This window comes from Eucyclogobius newberryi, unplaced genomic scaffold (assembly GCF_026437365.1).
Source record: "Eucyclogobius newberryi isolate DKJ021-1_F unplaced genomic scaffold, fEucNew1.0.hap1 SCAF_18, whole genome shotgun sequence".
In the NCBI taxonomy this organism is placed as follows: Eukaryota; Metazoa; Chordata; class Actinopteri; order Gobiiformes; family Gobiidae; genus Eucyclogobius; species Eucyclogobius newberryi.
This window is the reverse complement of record NW_027315812.1, coordinates 21348751-21363549: the sequence shown is the minus strand read 5'-3', so window position 1 is coordinate 21363549 and position 14799 is coordinate 21348751. Positions and strand designations below refer to the sequence as shown.

The 14799-nt window shown below is 42.9% G+C and overlaps 2 protein-coding genes across 3 annotated transcripts; one reads left to right on the top strand and one right to left on the bottom strand.

The window, feature by feature from the left end:
* The first annotated feature begins 900 nt into the window (after nucleotides 1-900).
* LOC140364710 (phosphatidate phosphatase LPIN2-like) lies at nucleotides 901-7704 on the top strand. Of its 2 annotated transcripts, none has more exons than XM_072451006.1 (19): nucleotides 901-1130; nucleotides 2071-2166; nucleotides 2246-2526; nucleotides 3015-3131; nucleotides 3230-3353; nucleotides 3425-3839; nucleotides 4029-4128; nucleotides 4260-4447; nucleotides 4522-4615; nucleotides 4690-4759; nucleotides 4837-4920; nucleotides 5043-5122; nucleotides 5487-5640; nucleotides 5714-5862; nucleotides 5947-6033; nucleotides 6123-6275; nucleotides 6369-6483; nucleotides 6581-6684; nucleotides 6765-7704. In XM_072451006.1, the coding sequence occupies exons 1-19, from the start codon at nucleotides 909-911 to the stop codon at nucleotides 6910-6912; spliced, it is 2781 nt and encodes a 926-aa protein (XP_072307107.1). In that variant the 5' UTR covers nucleotides 901-908; the 3' UTR covers nucleotides 6913-7704. The 2 variants fall into 2 exon arrangements, with proteins under 2 accessions (XP_072307107.1, XP_072307105.1); XM_072451004.1 differs by having other exon boundaries at nucleotides 3227-3353.
* Nucleotides 7705-7709: 5 nt separating this feature from the next.
* On the bottom strand, nucleotides 7710-14783 carry emilin2b (elastin microfibril interfacer 2b). The gene is made up of 8 exons (XM_072451007.1): nucleotides 14571-14783; nucleotides 14359-14484; nucleotides 13903-14075; nucleotides 12314-13837; nucleotides 9300-9473; nucleotides 9159-9212; nucleotides 8563-8679; nucleotides 7710-8477 (listed from the first exon to the last, which is right to left on the bottom strand). The coding sequence occupies exons 1-8, from the start codon at nucleotides 14687-14689 to the stop codon at nucleotides 8152-8154; spliced, it is 2613 nt and encodes an 870-aa protein (XP_072307108.1). The 5' UTR covers nucleotides 14690-14783; the 3' UTR covers nucleotides 7710-8151.
* Nucleotides 14784-14799: the final 16 nt, after the last annotated feature.

Below are 14799 nucleotides of genomic sequence, written 5' to 3'. Positions count from 1 at the left end.
TTTGATCCTGTAGCAGATTTAAATTGTTTTTCTTTTTGACTTATATAGGTTGTTTTATCTTTGTTCATTGTTTTATGTTGCACCAAATCACTAACTATACTCTACAAAGAATTAACAATTAACTTGTAAATAGTACCAGCTTTTAGTCTACTGCTGTGGTTCTCAAACTGTGGTATGCAGATTCCTCTGCAATTCTTGTATTTGGTTCATTTAGAGTCCGTTTTTTCTGGAATGTTGTCCACCTTTGCTTAGTCCTTATTCTAAACTTCTGTACTAGTGGTGTAGTTCTATGTTGTACCTGATGTATCACTAGTTTAGACCTTGGATAGTTCTATCATAGACTCTTATAAAAACTGCTTTTATTGGCCAGCCAACATTGAAAGAAGTTAGCTATTTATGAAACTGAAGGAACTGAAAGTGGTTGAACAAGATAATATTGTCTTGCTGTGATTGGTAATTATTAAGTTTTTATTTTTTAGATTTATCAAACTCTGTGTTGCATTTATATGTCAAATATAACTACATAAAAATAAGGCATTTTTTCAATTTAAAGTTAAATATAACTCCTGATTGACTCAAATTGTTGCTGCAATGTTGTCCTGGTTCATTATTATGTAGGCTGGCCACTGGGCTCTGGTCTTAAGCAGATATTTTGCTTGTTGCACGGATTAAACTTTGATCAACCCTGGACCTTAAAAAGGAAAATGGAACAAGAGCGCTGCGTTTAGGGACCAATGACCTCGTAAAAGTATTAGAGAATGAGTGACAGGGGCATGAGTTACATATGAAATCAAAAGAAAGCTTGTGATGAGCAATTCACCAAGAAATTTTAACCAAGTGTGTTTATGGACAAGGAGAGAGAACTTTACGTATTAGTATTTTAAAGTACTAATGAATCAAAGTGAAGTATGTGTGTTGTTGTTTTGCAGGTGGACACCATGAACTATGTGGGGCAGCTGGCGGGGCAGGTGCTGGTCACCGTCAAGGAGCTGTACAAGGGCATCAACCAGGCCACTCTGTCGGGGTGCATCGACGTGGTGGTGGTGCGGCAGCCGGACGGGACCTTCCAGTGCTCCCCCTTCCACGTCCGCTTTGGAAAACTGGGGGTGCTGCGCTCCAGGGAGAAAGTGGTGAGTCTCAAATCGACTGCACTTTACTGTTCTTTACTTAGGTCATTTTTACAATGGATACTTTTTACTTTTACTTCACATGTGAGAGTAGTATCTGTACTTTCTACATCACTACATTTTTGACTGGACTTTGGTTATTGCAAACCAAAATTTAATTCAATTCACTAGAAAACTTCCAAAAGATGTGTGAAATACTTGGATTTGTCATGTGCTACTTATACTTTTACTTAAGTACTTTTACTTAAATACCAACATTGAGTACTTCTTCCACCACTATGTTATGTTTTACTTAAAGCAACACTACATAACTTTCTGGTGTCGGTACATAACCTTTACAGTTCCATGAAAATAGATTAGTTAAAACCATCTTCTTCTGAACATTTTCCATGGAGATAGATATGTTTAATGTCATACTGTGGATAATGATAGGCAAAGGAACATTTCCATGGAAACAAGCAGGCTCACATGCCCACTTACAGTAAAGATGTTTTTCTGTGCGACAACAACAAAAACACGTTTTCATTTTAGTACATTGTTTGGCTTGAAAGATTCGTTCTGGGGCTTTAATTAATATTTTCTGCTCATCCACTCAAGAGCAGGCTGTCCTCTAAATCTATCTAGCACAGACTCAAGTCACGGCTGACATGAAAAGCTTAAATTAGGCTCATTGCTCCCTGTGCTGCAGATTGAAGAGAGCATCCCTTTTATCTATGAACTCACAGGAAGTTCTCAACAGGCAGGAAGTAGTCTGTGGTTGTTTACACCCTGCTCTGTCTGTGAATTGAGAGAATTTCAACTGTTCATGTCTAATTATTCAAACAAAAGCATAAATGTGTTTTATCTGCTTCTCATTTCTATTTAGGATAATCTATGGAAATCTATAAAAACGTATAAACACTATAAACAATTGCCGTATAGAAAAATCTTGTTTCCGTTGCAGATCGACGTAGAAATAAATGGGCAACCTGTGGAGCTTCACATGAAACTTGGAGACAATGGAGAGGCCTTCTTCGTTCAAGAGATGGAGCAGCAGAATGTAAGTTCAGCTACAAACATTATAAGAAAATTGTAAATATTCCATTTAATGCTTTTTTAAATTACTCTTACTAATTAAGGAGGTTGTCCCGGCCCACCTGGTGACTTCCCCGATCCCAACAGAAGAGGATCTTTCGAGGAGCAGGGAGGCCAGATGTGTAAGCCTGAGGGCAGAGGGTACTGGGAGTCTGGGAGAAGCATCCTGCGAAAACCCCCTGTCCTTCTCCAACTTTGCGGTCAAGAAGAAGAAGAGACGCAGGAGAAAACACAAGGTGGAGCCCCGGAAAGAGGAGAGCAGCCCTGCAGCAGAGCTGGAGCTGGCAGAGCTGAGCTCAGATGAAGACCGCACCCCACACGGACGGTAAATACATCATCTTCTCAATTCCTTAATTCTTCAGCTGTCAATTAAATGTGCCATATAAATGTGGTATACCGAAGCTCAGAAATACAGTACCAATATACCAAAGATAAAATAAGACGACTTTGTCTCGCAGTGCAGAGTTTGTATTGTGGCAACAGCACAAGTACAAGAACAGCAATGGATCAGGGAGGTTGTCACGACTCTTTGTTCATCTTTGTTAAATGTGACAACCACAAAAAAACTCAAACTCCTAAAACAAAGATGCTGGTCTGACTTGTATGTAAAAGTATTAGAATAATACTATAAAACAGGGTCATTTTGGTCAGAGCAGCCCGTGAGGAAAGGCTGTCCCTTTGACCATCAGCTCATGTCTGCATTTCTCCTCGCTGTGTCTCCTTTGTCCATTTCCTGCGGAGGAATTTAGGGAGGATGTGAGCAAAGAGAATTGAGACAGGGGCATTATATTATTGTGTGCTTCTTTCTCTCAGGACGTCTTCACTATCCATAATGAAGGATAATGCCGAGCACAGGCAGCACACACCACTCACCGGGCTGGAATGGGACAGTTACCCCTTCTCTGATGGAGACTGGACCCCCTGCGCTGAGTATGAGTGACAGCTCGACTTTTGTGTTAGAGGATAAGAGTTACAAGTTTAAAAAGGTGACACTCGCCCACAACAGCTGACTAATGTGTTTACAGCAGGGACATGTCCGAGCCAATGTCCCCAAAGAGTGACTCAGAGCTCATGGTAAAGCCCACAGAAAACCTGCTCCGAGGGGACGTGCACATGCAGTGGACCTGGGGGGAGTTTCCAGAGTCCACACGGGTAAGTTTCAACCAACACTAAAACGGCAGGTAAATTATTAATGTGTTTAAAATGTTTGTTTTTCTGTGCAGAATAAGAAGGACAAGACAGAGCCCATGCCACTGACTATAACTCCCTCAGAAAACACCCATTTCCGAGTGATTCTGAGTTCTGAGGCGATGGAGGAGGAAGAAACGAGAGGAAACGAGACGCAGTCAAACAACGTGTGCAATATTGTGAAACCAGAACCTCGACCCATGAAAGCAGACCAGCTGCATCATGCTTCGTCACAGTCGGAGCCTTTCTGCGGGACACCAACAAGCTTATCTTCAGAAGAGGCTCCTGCTAACTCTGATGCCCACTCCAAAGCTGTGCGCAAGACACGCTGGACCTCCTCTCCACCCAGTCGCAGGAACAGCGCAGGCATGAATCTGATCGGAGACTCAGCTGCTACTATAAGCCCTGACACAAAATCCTCCCCCACAGACTCGCCAATAAAGAAGAAAGGTAGTGTAAAACATAGTCATTGTACAGAGAGTAGTTTGTGGTCAGGTTTATGTCTACTACTTGTCTAATTAGAGCAAGAAACAAAGAAAGGATGTGGTTTGAGGAGTTTGTCTGAGGCTGTTCTACAGTGAGAGAAATACTGACTTCACGTTTTACACTTCCACTTCCTCTGTCTTGTGTTTCACTTAGGTGTGCGAAAACGCAGCCAGCATCAGGGACCAGAAGACATTTATCTCGATGATTTGAATAAACTTGATCCTGATGTTCTGGCTCTCTATTTTCCTAAAAGGTATAAACAATGCAGCAATGTCTGTAGCCATAATGAGTCACTGAGTCAAACAGCATCTATTTAGAAGTGTGTGCCAGTTCTTGGCTGTAGAGTTGACCTGTGCTGTAGAGTTGACCTGTGCTGTGTTGCAGTGAGTCGGAGCCGGTGCCTAAGCACTGGGTGGAGGGTGGCGGGTGCTCGGGGTCCCAGTCCCCTCAGTCGGTGGGCAGTGCTGCCGCAGACAGTGGCACCGAATGTCTGTCCGATTCAGCAGGAGACTTGCCCGACGTCACCCTGTCCCTCTGCGGTGGCATTAGTGAGAACTCAGAGATTTGCAAAGGTAATCACTCCACTTTATATGAACGCTGTTGGAAGCCATGCAATTGGTCAATGTAACACAATCATTATTTGCAGATAAGTTCATGGAGCACCTCATCACCTACAATGAGTTTGTAGAGAATCCAGCAATTATTGACAATCCAAATTTGGTGGTTAAAATTGCAAACAGGTGATTAAATCATGCTTTTGATGTTACATTGCGTCCTTTGAAACAATTCACCTGAACAAAGACTCACTGTTCAGATACTATAACTGGACCCTGGCAGCCCCACTGATACTCAGTATGACAGCGTTCCAGAAGAACTTGCCAAAGGTATTGCCGCTATCTACAGCAGGCCGTAAGTATTTATAATTGAAAATAAAGTGAATTATCTTTGTTTTGAATGGCAGGCTACAGAGGAGGCGTGGGTGAAGGAGAAAATGCCTAAAAAATCTGGGCGCTGGTGGTTTTGGAGAAAGAGTAGTGTAAAGCAGGTGGGGCTTTGCATTACAAATGAAGTCAAACCTGAACTGGTTTCTGGACAATTGTTTTGCATCATTGCTGATAGTTTTGCTCTGATGCTTCTATAAGTCTAATATCTGACCTTTATCATTAGTTGTCAACAGAACCCAAATTAGAGAGGCAGGAGTCGCTGACCAGTGAGAGCCTGGTCCTTCAACAGGCCCCAGAAACACAGTGAGTGGGCAGACACAGAACTACACGCACACTATTGGTTAACATGCAAGGTCAGGGGGGTTCTGTTCTGTGCAAATGTGAACACTGATACACGAGTTGACCACTTCACTAGAGATTCTGAGTCACTTTTTCTTACTGGTCCACCTCTGATTTTAAACAGTGTTGTCAAATGGTGGGCCACAACATGCCCTGTGCAGGGTGGATTACACATTCAACTGCAAACTGCCTTTTAGAGTATTCTAAAGTATTCTAAAATAATCTGGTGCCCTCTAGTGGTTACTATGCTGTATTTACCCAAATTGACAGGAGCAGTGTGGTGCTGAACAATCACAACCATTTACAGTTTGCACTTCTTTTCTTCCAGAACAAAAATGACAGAGTGGTCCAGTGATGAGGAAACTAAGGAGATTAATACTGTGGCTCCTGCTTTGACTTCTGAGCGTGTGCAGTGTGAGTCTGTGGCACCGTCCTCAGCTCCCTCCTATAAGAAGTCCCTCCGTCTGTCCTCTGAACAAATAGTAAAAAAATTCTAACATTTCCCTATCCTCATTGATGGCATCCATAACAAAGGACACTATGCGCCTCTTGCAGAGTCGTCTGAAGCTGAGGGAGGGGCCCAATGATGTTACATTCAGCATAACCACTCAGTACCAGGGCACATGTCGGTGCGAGGGCACCATTTACCTGTGGAACTGGGACGACAAGGTCATAATATCTGACATTGATGGCACAATCACAAAGTAACTAACGTTCGATGTATGAATACAGATTTGATGCTTTAATGCTATTCTTTGTCACTGACGCTGACTGTATGTGACCACCAGATCAGATGTGTTTGGGCACATCCTTCCTCACTTGGGGAAAGACTGGACGCATCAGGGCATTGCTAAACTCTACAACTCAGTGCATGAGTAAGACTTGTGTGGTTTAGAATGTTGTTTAAATTCATAAATCATGTGGTCAAGTGGGAGTTAACCTAATGAATGTGTCTCCTCCAAAGGAACGGTTATAAATTTCTGTACTGCTCAGCGCGGGCCATCGGCATGGCCGACATGACACGAGGATATCTGCATTGGGTGAATGATAGAGGAACTCTCCTGCCTCAGGGGCCCCTCATGCTCTCCCCCAGCAGTCTCTTCTCTGCCTTCCACAGGTATGTCCCCTGAGGGCCATAGTAAAGCTGTATCATGGATGTACTATGCTTTAAGGAGTTCTACTGGGATAATCACTTTTGGTTCTTTTAAAGGGAAGTCATTGAAAAAAAGCCAGAAAAGTTCAAAATCGAATGCCTGACAGACATAAAGAACCTGTTCTGTTCAAACACTCATCCCTTCTATGCAGCTTTTGGGAACAGAGACAATGTAAGTATTTGTCATTTTTATTCATTACAAGTAAAACATAAAAAACAGCAATCCAATTATTGTTTTGAACTATATAGTTTTTCTTGTCTGCCTTAAGGATGTGTTTGCCTACAAGAAAGTGGGTGTTCCTGTCAGCCGTATCTTCACTGTGAACCCAAAAGGAGAGTTAATCCTTGAGCTGGCCAAAGGCAATAAAACGTCGTAAGTATAAAAGCACTTAGCATCGTGTCTGTCAGCCGTTCCTCAGACAAAGGCTTATTGTTCAACTTTTTCCCCTTCAGATACAGTCGCCTCAGTGAGCTGGTGGAGCATGTTTTCCCTTTACGAAACACACAACACAATGCCACATTCTGCTGCCCAGAGTTCAGCTCCTTCTGTTTCTGGAAGCAGCCCATTCCCCAAGTGTGCTTTGAGGAGCTCGGGTATTAAAACAATGCAGTATGTACATGAACACGGCAGACAGCTGGAATTGTATTCAGGTTATTACACCATAGTGTTTGTTAATACAGAAATACAGTGTCAATAAGCATTATACGTTATAAGGGTTTGAGTTGGATACACCCTAAGAGCAGAACTAATGTGAATCCCTTGAGTTTAAGTGAATTTGACATCTGGATGGGCATTTTTGACACAGCCCAGCACATGCACGCACTTAGGCATGAAGTATGCACTTTAGCAGGAAATGGTGTTGGTGTTACATGTTAGTATCAGCACACACACAAACTACATCCATTTAGCAGTTGCAAACAAAGTAGAAGCTGGGTATATTCAGGCCTTAATTAAATGCTCTTATGTCATAAATGTGACAGATTAAGAGAACTGATACTGCTGCTATAGTAACTTACACTGTAGGTACACTGGAACAAAATGTTTTTAAAATGTCTTTAAATGGTTTTGTATTTGTATTAGATTCTGCCAGTGCAAGAACAATAATGTGATGTATGTTGTTTCAGCCTTTGCTCGTCTTAATGCTAATTTACTTCATATTAGTACAAAATATATTCTTTCCATGAAAGTTAAACTTTATGTGAAGAGCTCACAGTAAAAAGGAGGTATTTTCCAAGCTTTGCATGATCATTTCAACTGAGAAAATGCTGCTGCCTTTTAATAGTCATAAGGATATTCGCTTATACTTTTGATAAAATGTTAAATTTTAAGTACGGTAAGAATTTTGTAGAATTCTTACAAATATGTTGACTGTTTAATAAAACGGTTTCTTCACTTGTGAGTAAGAGTACAGTACTTTATGAAGCTAGGCTTGGGGAGATTCACCAATGGCACCGGCATGTTGGATATGGGGTTGGCCAATTTTATTCATTTCTATATCTTTATTGAGACAGGGACAGTGCACAATATACATTACCCTTAACAGGAGAGATACATTGTACCAGGCTGTAGCTAAGTGTTAATATCACCCTGTCGTCCCTGGACAGGCTGAATGTAGTGAAAATAAATATTGAGAACTACACTGATATAAAACAACAAGAGATAATTATACCTTGGTCTGTAAGAATTCTAATGTGAACTGAAATGTGTTATTTCTGTCTAACTGCACATGTTGTCTGTAGAGTTACAGACCATCCTTAACTGTTGTCAGAGTGGGCATCACTTTAACTCAGGGGACTCAGATGAACAATTCAAACCTTCCATGTTGCACAGAGTGAATAACTACCGCTTGGCTGGAGTGGCGTACAGCAGCACAGCACTAAAAGAGGACAAGATCTCAGATGAGGCTGAAATGGCCAGTTTGCCAGCCGTTAGTACGAGTCCGACCCGGTCTCCCTGTTTGAGAGGCAGGACCAGGCTGAGTGAGGCCACACTGCTGCAGTTACAGGCTCCACGTGTCTCTGTGGCTCCAGAGAAGAACCCCGAGGAGTCTAGTTTCTGAATGCTGTGGTTTGACACAGACAGGACGGCCTCCACTTTTTCCCCTCGCTGGGGGGCAAGCACAGCGCTCACCAGGTAACGCCCGGCGATGGGTGCTGTGAAGATACCTAGGGTGGGATTAGAAGATAAAGAATATATGAATCTGAACTCTGTGGGTTCAATATTAAGTGTGGACATACTGTCGGGGATTACCTGTGTGAGGGTCATAGTTTCCTCCATCATTGACCAGCACTTTGTTGAACTGTATAATACTGATGTCTCCCAGAAAAGGGGTGAGAGTCAGGCCAACAGAGAATGCAATCTTCTCAACTGAAAAAACACACGTGCATTGACGGTTGAGAAGCAAATGGGTGATATTTTGGGTGAAATTACATAAAATACATACCTATCTCTTAACATAAAATCTTTTGGTGCTAAAAGTACAGCAATTACTACTAATATTTGAGAAACTTGAAAAGGTGATATGTTCCAAATCTGAATTAATTTACAGATTTCAAAGGTTTTAACAAATACAAATGTTACTGATGGGTTGCAAATTCTTTCTTTGCAATCTTTTTTAAAATCATGCTTTAAGGAAAGGTTTTTCTTTTCATCCACTCATAGATACATGTGGATTACACAGACTGCTTTAAGACAAATGTATTTTCATTTAGTGGGAATCATTTTGTAGCCCTCCTACTGCATTTTATTTGGATATAGATTTTTTTTATTGCAACTTTGACTCCTAGAAGGTGTATAAAACATAATAAAAACAGACACTTTGGACTCATATAGTATATACAGTATACCTGAAACCACTGGGAGGACTGGCCTTAATGTCTCACTAGATTTGTCTGGAGAAGCTATAAAATAAACATAAATTATACCAAGTATACATAATGCTTACAGATTTTAAGGATGAATGTGTGTGTGCGTGGGGGGGATGTTACCTGGGGCCCCTGCATAGCCCTGTACAGGCTCCATGCTGCCATCTACACCTTTGGGTAACTGGGACAAGCTCATTTTGCCAGGGGGGCCGGCTTCACCAGTCTCCATCACAGTCATTTTAGGCAGAGAGCGCTCACCTGTTGGTCCAGCCTGAGGAGGTCCTGTGACATCATCCGCTAAACAGGAGGAGACGGGGGAGGGATAAGCCATGAGCTACAAGGTCAGAGGCCAGTTTCAATGCAAATTTGACTCTTATAAAAGCACAAGTCAAAGACCAGGTTAAGATTGAAGTCGTAATTCACATGCATCAACTCGTTCTTTAAAAAGGTGCACTATGTAACTTTTCAATCAAATATGTATCATACATTATTTCCCCCAGGCCAAGGTATTGTTTAAGCAGTACAAAGAGCAGCAACTGAGCGCAAGAAATTACATCTCTGTAGAGACAAAGTGCAGAGTGGCAACAATAATTATACAAAAAAGCAGTTTCATTTTACTAATCCTAAAACAAAACCAGTAAATATTAAAGAGCAAAAACATTAAATCGCAATACACAAACAAATTCAATTAGAAAATAAAAACCGGACCACACAACCACAGAGTCATCCAAAGGTAAGTCAAAACAATGGTAAAGCTTAAGTATGTTTTTATAACAGTACACCACCAGCTCCGACGCACATGCAGCTGTGTTTGTAGTGCTGCTGCTTCACTGATACTTCAACAGTCCATAGTGGCAAAGCAGTGGGCGACTGAGGAGCCCGTCATTACATGGGAGAAAATAACAGTTCCTCCAGAGACCAATCAAACAGTGATGATCTCTTAATTACACGTGCCACTACATTCCCGGGAACTACGGCTGAGTTAAAGAATGGAATTTATCAACAAATCTCTCTCACTGGCTCGAGGTCTGCACAACTTCCCACGCTGGAGTTAAACATGCTCTTAAAAGGCCAGAACACCATGGCCTGGCCACCTGCAAAATGCCCAAACGTTGGCCAAAAGTGTGTGTCTATTAAGCTCAGCATGTGGAGTGAGGGGGCTGGGGGCCTGTAAAAGTCCAGAGGGGACAGGTCTGCTGCTGCTGAGGTACACGTGTATGGGATTTACAAGTCTGCATTGCTTCTGCTTAAAGCAGCCTTCATATAAAACACGGCATGCCACAGAGTGGCTTTGATGGGGTTCTTCAAAACTGATTTTTGACTGCAGATCAGGGAGAAAATGGTAAAGCACAAGATGGAAGTCTGAAAACAAGAGTGTGAAGCCTAAAGAAGTGAGTTCCAGTTGAAGTAGTAAGATACAGCGGCTGCCCACCACAGTCAGTAGTTTATACTCCGTGCTTTAGGACACTTTCCACATTACAGAGGACTTCCCTTTACTGTGGGCCATGAGTCACCCTCTTGAAACATGGCAATGGATTCATTATTATAATTACAGCCATACAACACATAGTTAATCAATGACGATTTCAAACAAAGAATTGTGTGCTTCATATCACCCGCTTTGCCCGTGTTGAGTGAATTATTGTTGGAGAGGCTATAAGCAAAGAATAGCAGGCATGTCTCTGCCAATCAGCCTCAGGGCAGCTGTTGCTACACAAGCAGTTTACAGATGACTGAAGTGAATGAACAATGAGCTTCAGTCTATTTGTATGCAACTGTGGAGTAAATCAATATTACAGGGGAATCCGGTCCATTTTGCACTTTCTTTCAGGTGTGTGTATGTTCACATCACGTGCCCTGGGGGAATCTTAAACAGTAAAGACAATCTTTTGTGTTGTGGGAAGTTGATCAGGTCAGCCCTAATCCTTTGCTGATGAGTAATATAGTTAGTCACAATTAACAAATGCATCATTCATACAGCCACAAGGTACATGTCTGTGTCAGAACTAACTTCTACGACATTTCAGAGGCAAGTTGGTCAATCAATTAATCCAATATCCCAATTAGAAAACTCTGAGCAAACAGTATGCAGTGTACCTAAAGGATGATCTATTTGTCCAAATGTAAAAAACATACCCCACAAGTCTCGGGTGTACTTGAAAACACCCCCCCACCCAAAAAAAAAAAATAACCTAAAAAAAGAGCATTGTAATGGAAATATTTCGTCACTACAGGGAATCCAACACTTGTGTATTCTTTTCCTTGACCTCCTGCTTTGAGGAGTTAACTACTGGTATGACATCACAGCAAACACAAGGAGAAATTACCCCTGAGCTTCACGTGTTTGTGGTGTTTATTTGTAATCCAAACTAAGGAACCAAGGAAACTCTATATTTGGAATTAACTGACATGGACAAAAGGAGAGGTCTTGGCTACGAACAGTGGACGAAAGAGTTTAAGAGCAGTAGTGCTAATATAAACAAGGCTCTTGAATCTAAAATGGGAGCCCCAGTGAGTGCAGCATTGATAAGTGGTCTCAACTTGTCTCTGTAATGGACTGCATTTTCCAGTGTCTTCAGATAAGCGTAAACGAGGAGGGACGATCAAAACATCCCTTTCCTGGCACTGGACATCTAATGCAAAATATTGTTCAAACATAGCGTACAAATATTTGACCATATGCTCTGTCACCTGCCCCATAAAGAGCCACACAACACAAAGCAGAGGCAGTTCCACAGGATGCTCCCGGGCTGTAAACACCGAGAGCGTTCACGTTCGCAGCTCAGCAAAGTCTCTGTGGCATCATAACGCGCGAGAGATGCCAAGAATGCAGCGTCTCCAGCATCCATCGGGTATACTTCCACTACATCCACAATGCAACGCTGTAAAAATAATACTTCTTCTCATGTGATGACCACAAAAACACGTGCATGAACGGGCCCTGCTCGCACGATGCCAAAATGACTAACATGTCTCGAAGCCAAAACATTGCTCAATGATACAAGGGGGAAAATGAAAATCGAACCATGTGTCTTCAATGAATCAGCTTTTTCTGCACAGTGAACAAGGCTAATAACAAACTGTAATAACAAAACTAGGATTCAAATAATGAATAATGTATACAGAATGTGATATACCTGTGTTTTTGGGAGGGCTGGTGGGGAACGACAGCAGATCTTTGGTGACTGGGTTCTGGCAGGTTCTTCTCAGCTGCTCCACGTCTCTGCTCTGGGACCTCACCGTGCCGTTGAGTTGGTCCACACAGCTCCACAAACTGGTGACGTGTCTGTTCAGGCCATCTTTGATCCGTTGGAGACTGTTAGAGATGGGCTCCAGCTTGCTGCATAAACCTTCAACAACCACCATACGGTTGCCCAGGCGATCCAGCTCCTTCCCGCCTTCTTTTGTTTTTTCTTTGCAGTTGGCAGTTTCAAGGTCATTTTTTACAGATCTTAGATCGTTGGTAAGATTTTCAAAGCTCAGGTTGTTGTTGATAACGGACATTTCCATATCTTCAAGTTTTTGATAAATAGTCATTTTGAGGGCGTCTAAATCTGTCTGGCGGTCTTGTTGAATCTTCTCCATGGCTGTTATTTTAGCCTCGGTTTTATTTAAGCCTTTCTGTAAATTGTGAATTGTGTTTTCCGTGAAGTTAACTTTGGCTTTGTCCAGTGGCATGTCATGAGCGGGATGAAAACCGGGTGAAGATTCTGTCTTTGCATTTACCGAAAAGGAGCCCAATCTATCCTGCATCGAAACCAACTTTGCCTCCACAGTTTTCTTCAGATCTTGAAATGCCTGTGACTGTTCTGTACTTAAGTGTTCTGCTTTAGAAACGCACTGCCCGGTCTTCTCAGAGAGGTTTAGGCAACGCTCTATGACTTCCACTCGAGCCACAAGTGAGTCCGGCATAGAAGAACTTCCAGACTGCCCTTGTCCATCTCTTTCAAGCTTTGATTTCAGCTGTTCAATTTCATTGCGGAGGTCAGACTCCTTTGAATCCATAAGTTCAGTCAGGCTGAGGTAGTGGGACTCCTGACTCTCACACAGCTCCTGGACAGACATCATTTTGTACTCACAAGAGTTTTTCATATCTGCCATTTTAATATCAATGCCTTCCATCAGCTCCTCCCTCAAAACTCTGATCTTTTCGTCCAGGTAGGGTCGTAGGTCAGGCTTATGTGGGCAAGGCGTAGCAATAGGCTTCTCTGCGGGCGCCATCAGCAGACGAATCTGTCCATCGTGCCGGTTGACCCGATCCACAAGGTCATCCAGAGTATTAGTGTTGGACTCCAGATCTCCGCTGACCTGGTTGATCCTGTTCATGACCTCGTCCATGGGCCGCGTCCCTGGCTCAAAGGAGAATTCCTGGAGCTGGACAGTCTGCGTGTTGGCGCCGCGAGCGCTAGCAGGCTGTCTGAGGTCATTCAACAAGGACACCAGCATTTTACTTGCATCCTCTTGAAAGTCCACTCGCAAGCTGGAGGCCATGTCGGTCATCCGGGCTTGCATGTCCAGGACCATCTGGGAGAGATGTTGCACCTCCTCATCTAAGCGTCGAGGATTTGGAGCTCCAGCATGGCCAAATGAAGGCCTGTGATCCATATGAGCTGGAAACCGTCCATCAGCTGCCCATGGATGTGCTGTGTTCCTTTGTGGATCTACGAGATAGGAAGAAAATAGTAAATTGTTTGATTACGTTGCCATTCTAAAGTTTTGTTTTCACCTTGTGGCACTGGGATTTGACCTGTTGAAGAGGGCCAGTGGCCAGTTGACAGCAGGCTTGGGTCTTTGACTTCGTTACAGTCATAACCCTGGTATCCCGGGCAACACCTCCACTCCAGCTCAGACACAATCTTGTAGCCAATCTTATACATGGGCCTGAAGTGTGTCCGGTATCTGCCAAAAGGGAAACTTGTCTTTGTCTGCTGAACTAAACTAAACTAAAATATAAAGTGTTTTTTTTATATGTACAATTTATAACCACAGACTTAAACAATCAACAAGCAAATTCTAAATAGTGCCATTTTGCCCATTCGTTTTGAGAGAAGGGGGATTCATAAGCTTTCATCAGTGGCCAGTTGCAATAAAAGCGCGTAATACATAGAAGATCTACAGTTAAAACATGTTCAATCATTGAGTCGATTTAATCTAACGGTCTTCTCTAAAAAGGATCACTTACATCACCTGCTGCGCACAGTTCGGGATCTCTGGCGGGCAGGGCAAAACCTCGGGCTGCACGAAGCTCTCGGTTCCGCCAGTGACCACAGAGCTCACGTTCTTCTGCACCACAAACGCACACCAGTTTCTGCAAAAGTAACATCACAAAAGTTCTTATGGAGGCCCGCTCCACCATTACACCTTCAGCCAATAAGTACTGCAATTGGTACTCACTTATTCCTATGACGTGATTCAGAGCCAGAATAAGCGTTTCCCTGGAAAATGTTGTATTGAAAAGGAGACGCTCTGATGAGGAGTAAAGTCACCAGGAGGTAATGGAGTGCGCTCTTCATTGCGCCGCTGCAGTTGTGCGCAGTTCTCTCTGTTTAGTGAGCGCAGCTGGAGCGTCTGCAGCTCTTTGGATGTGACGTTTTAAGCCCCCTCCAAGCACCACACCCGCTCC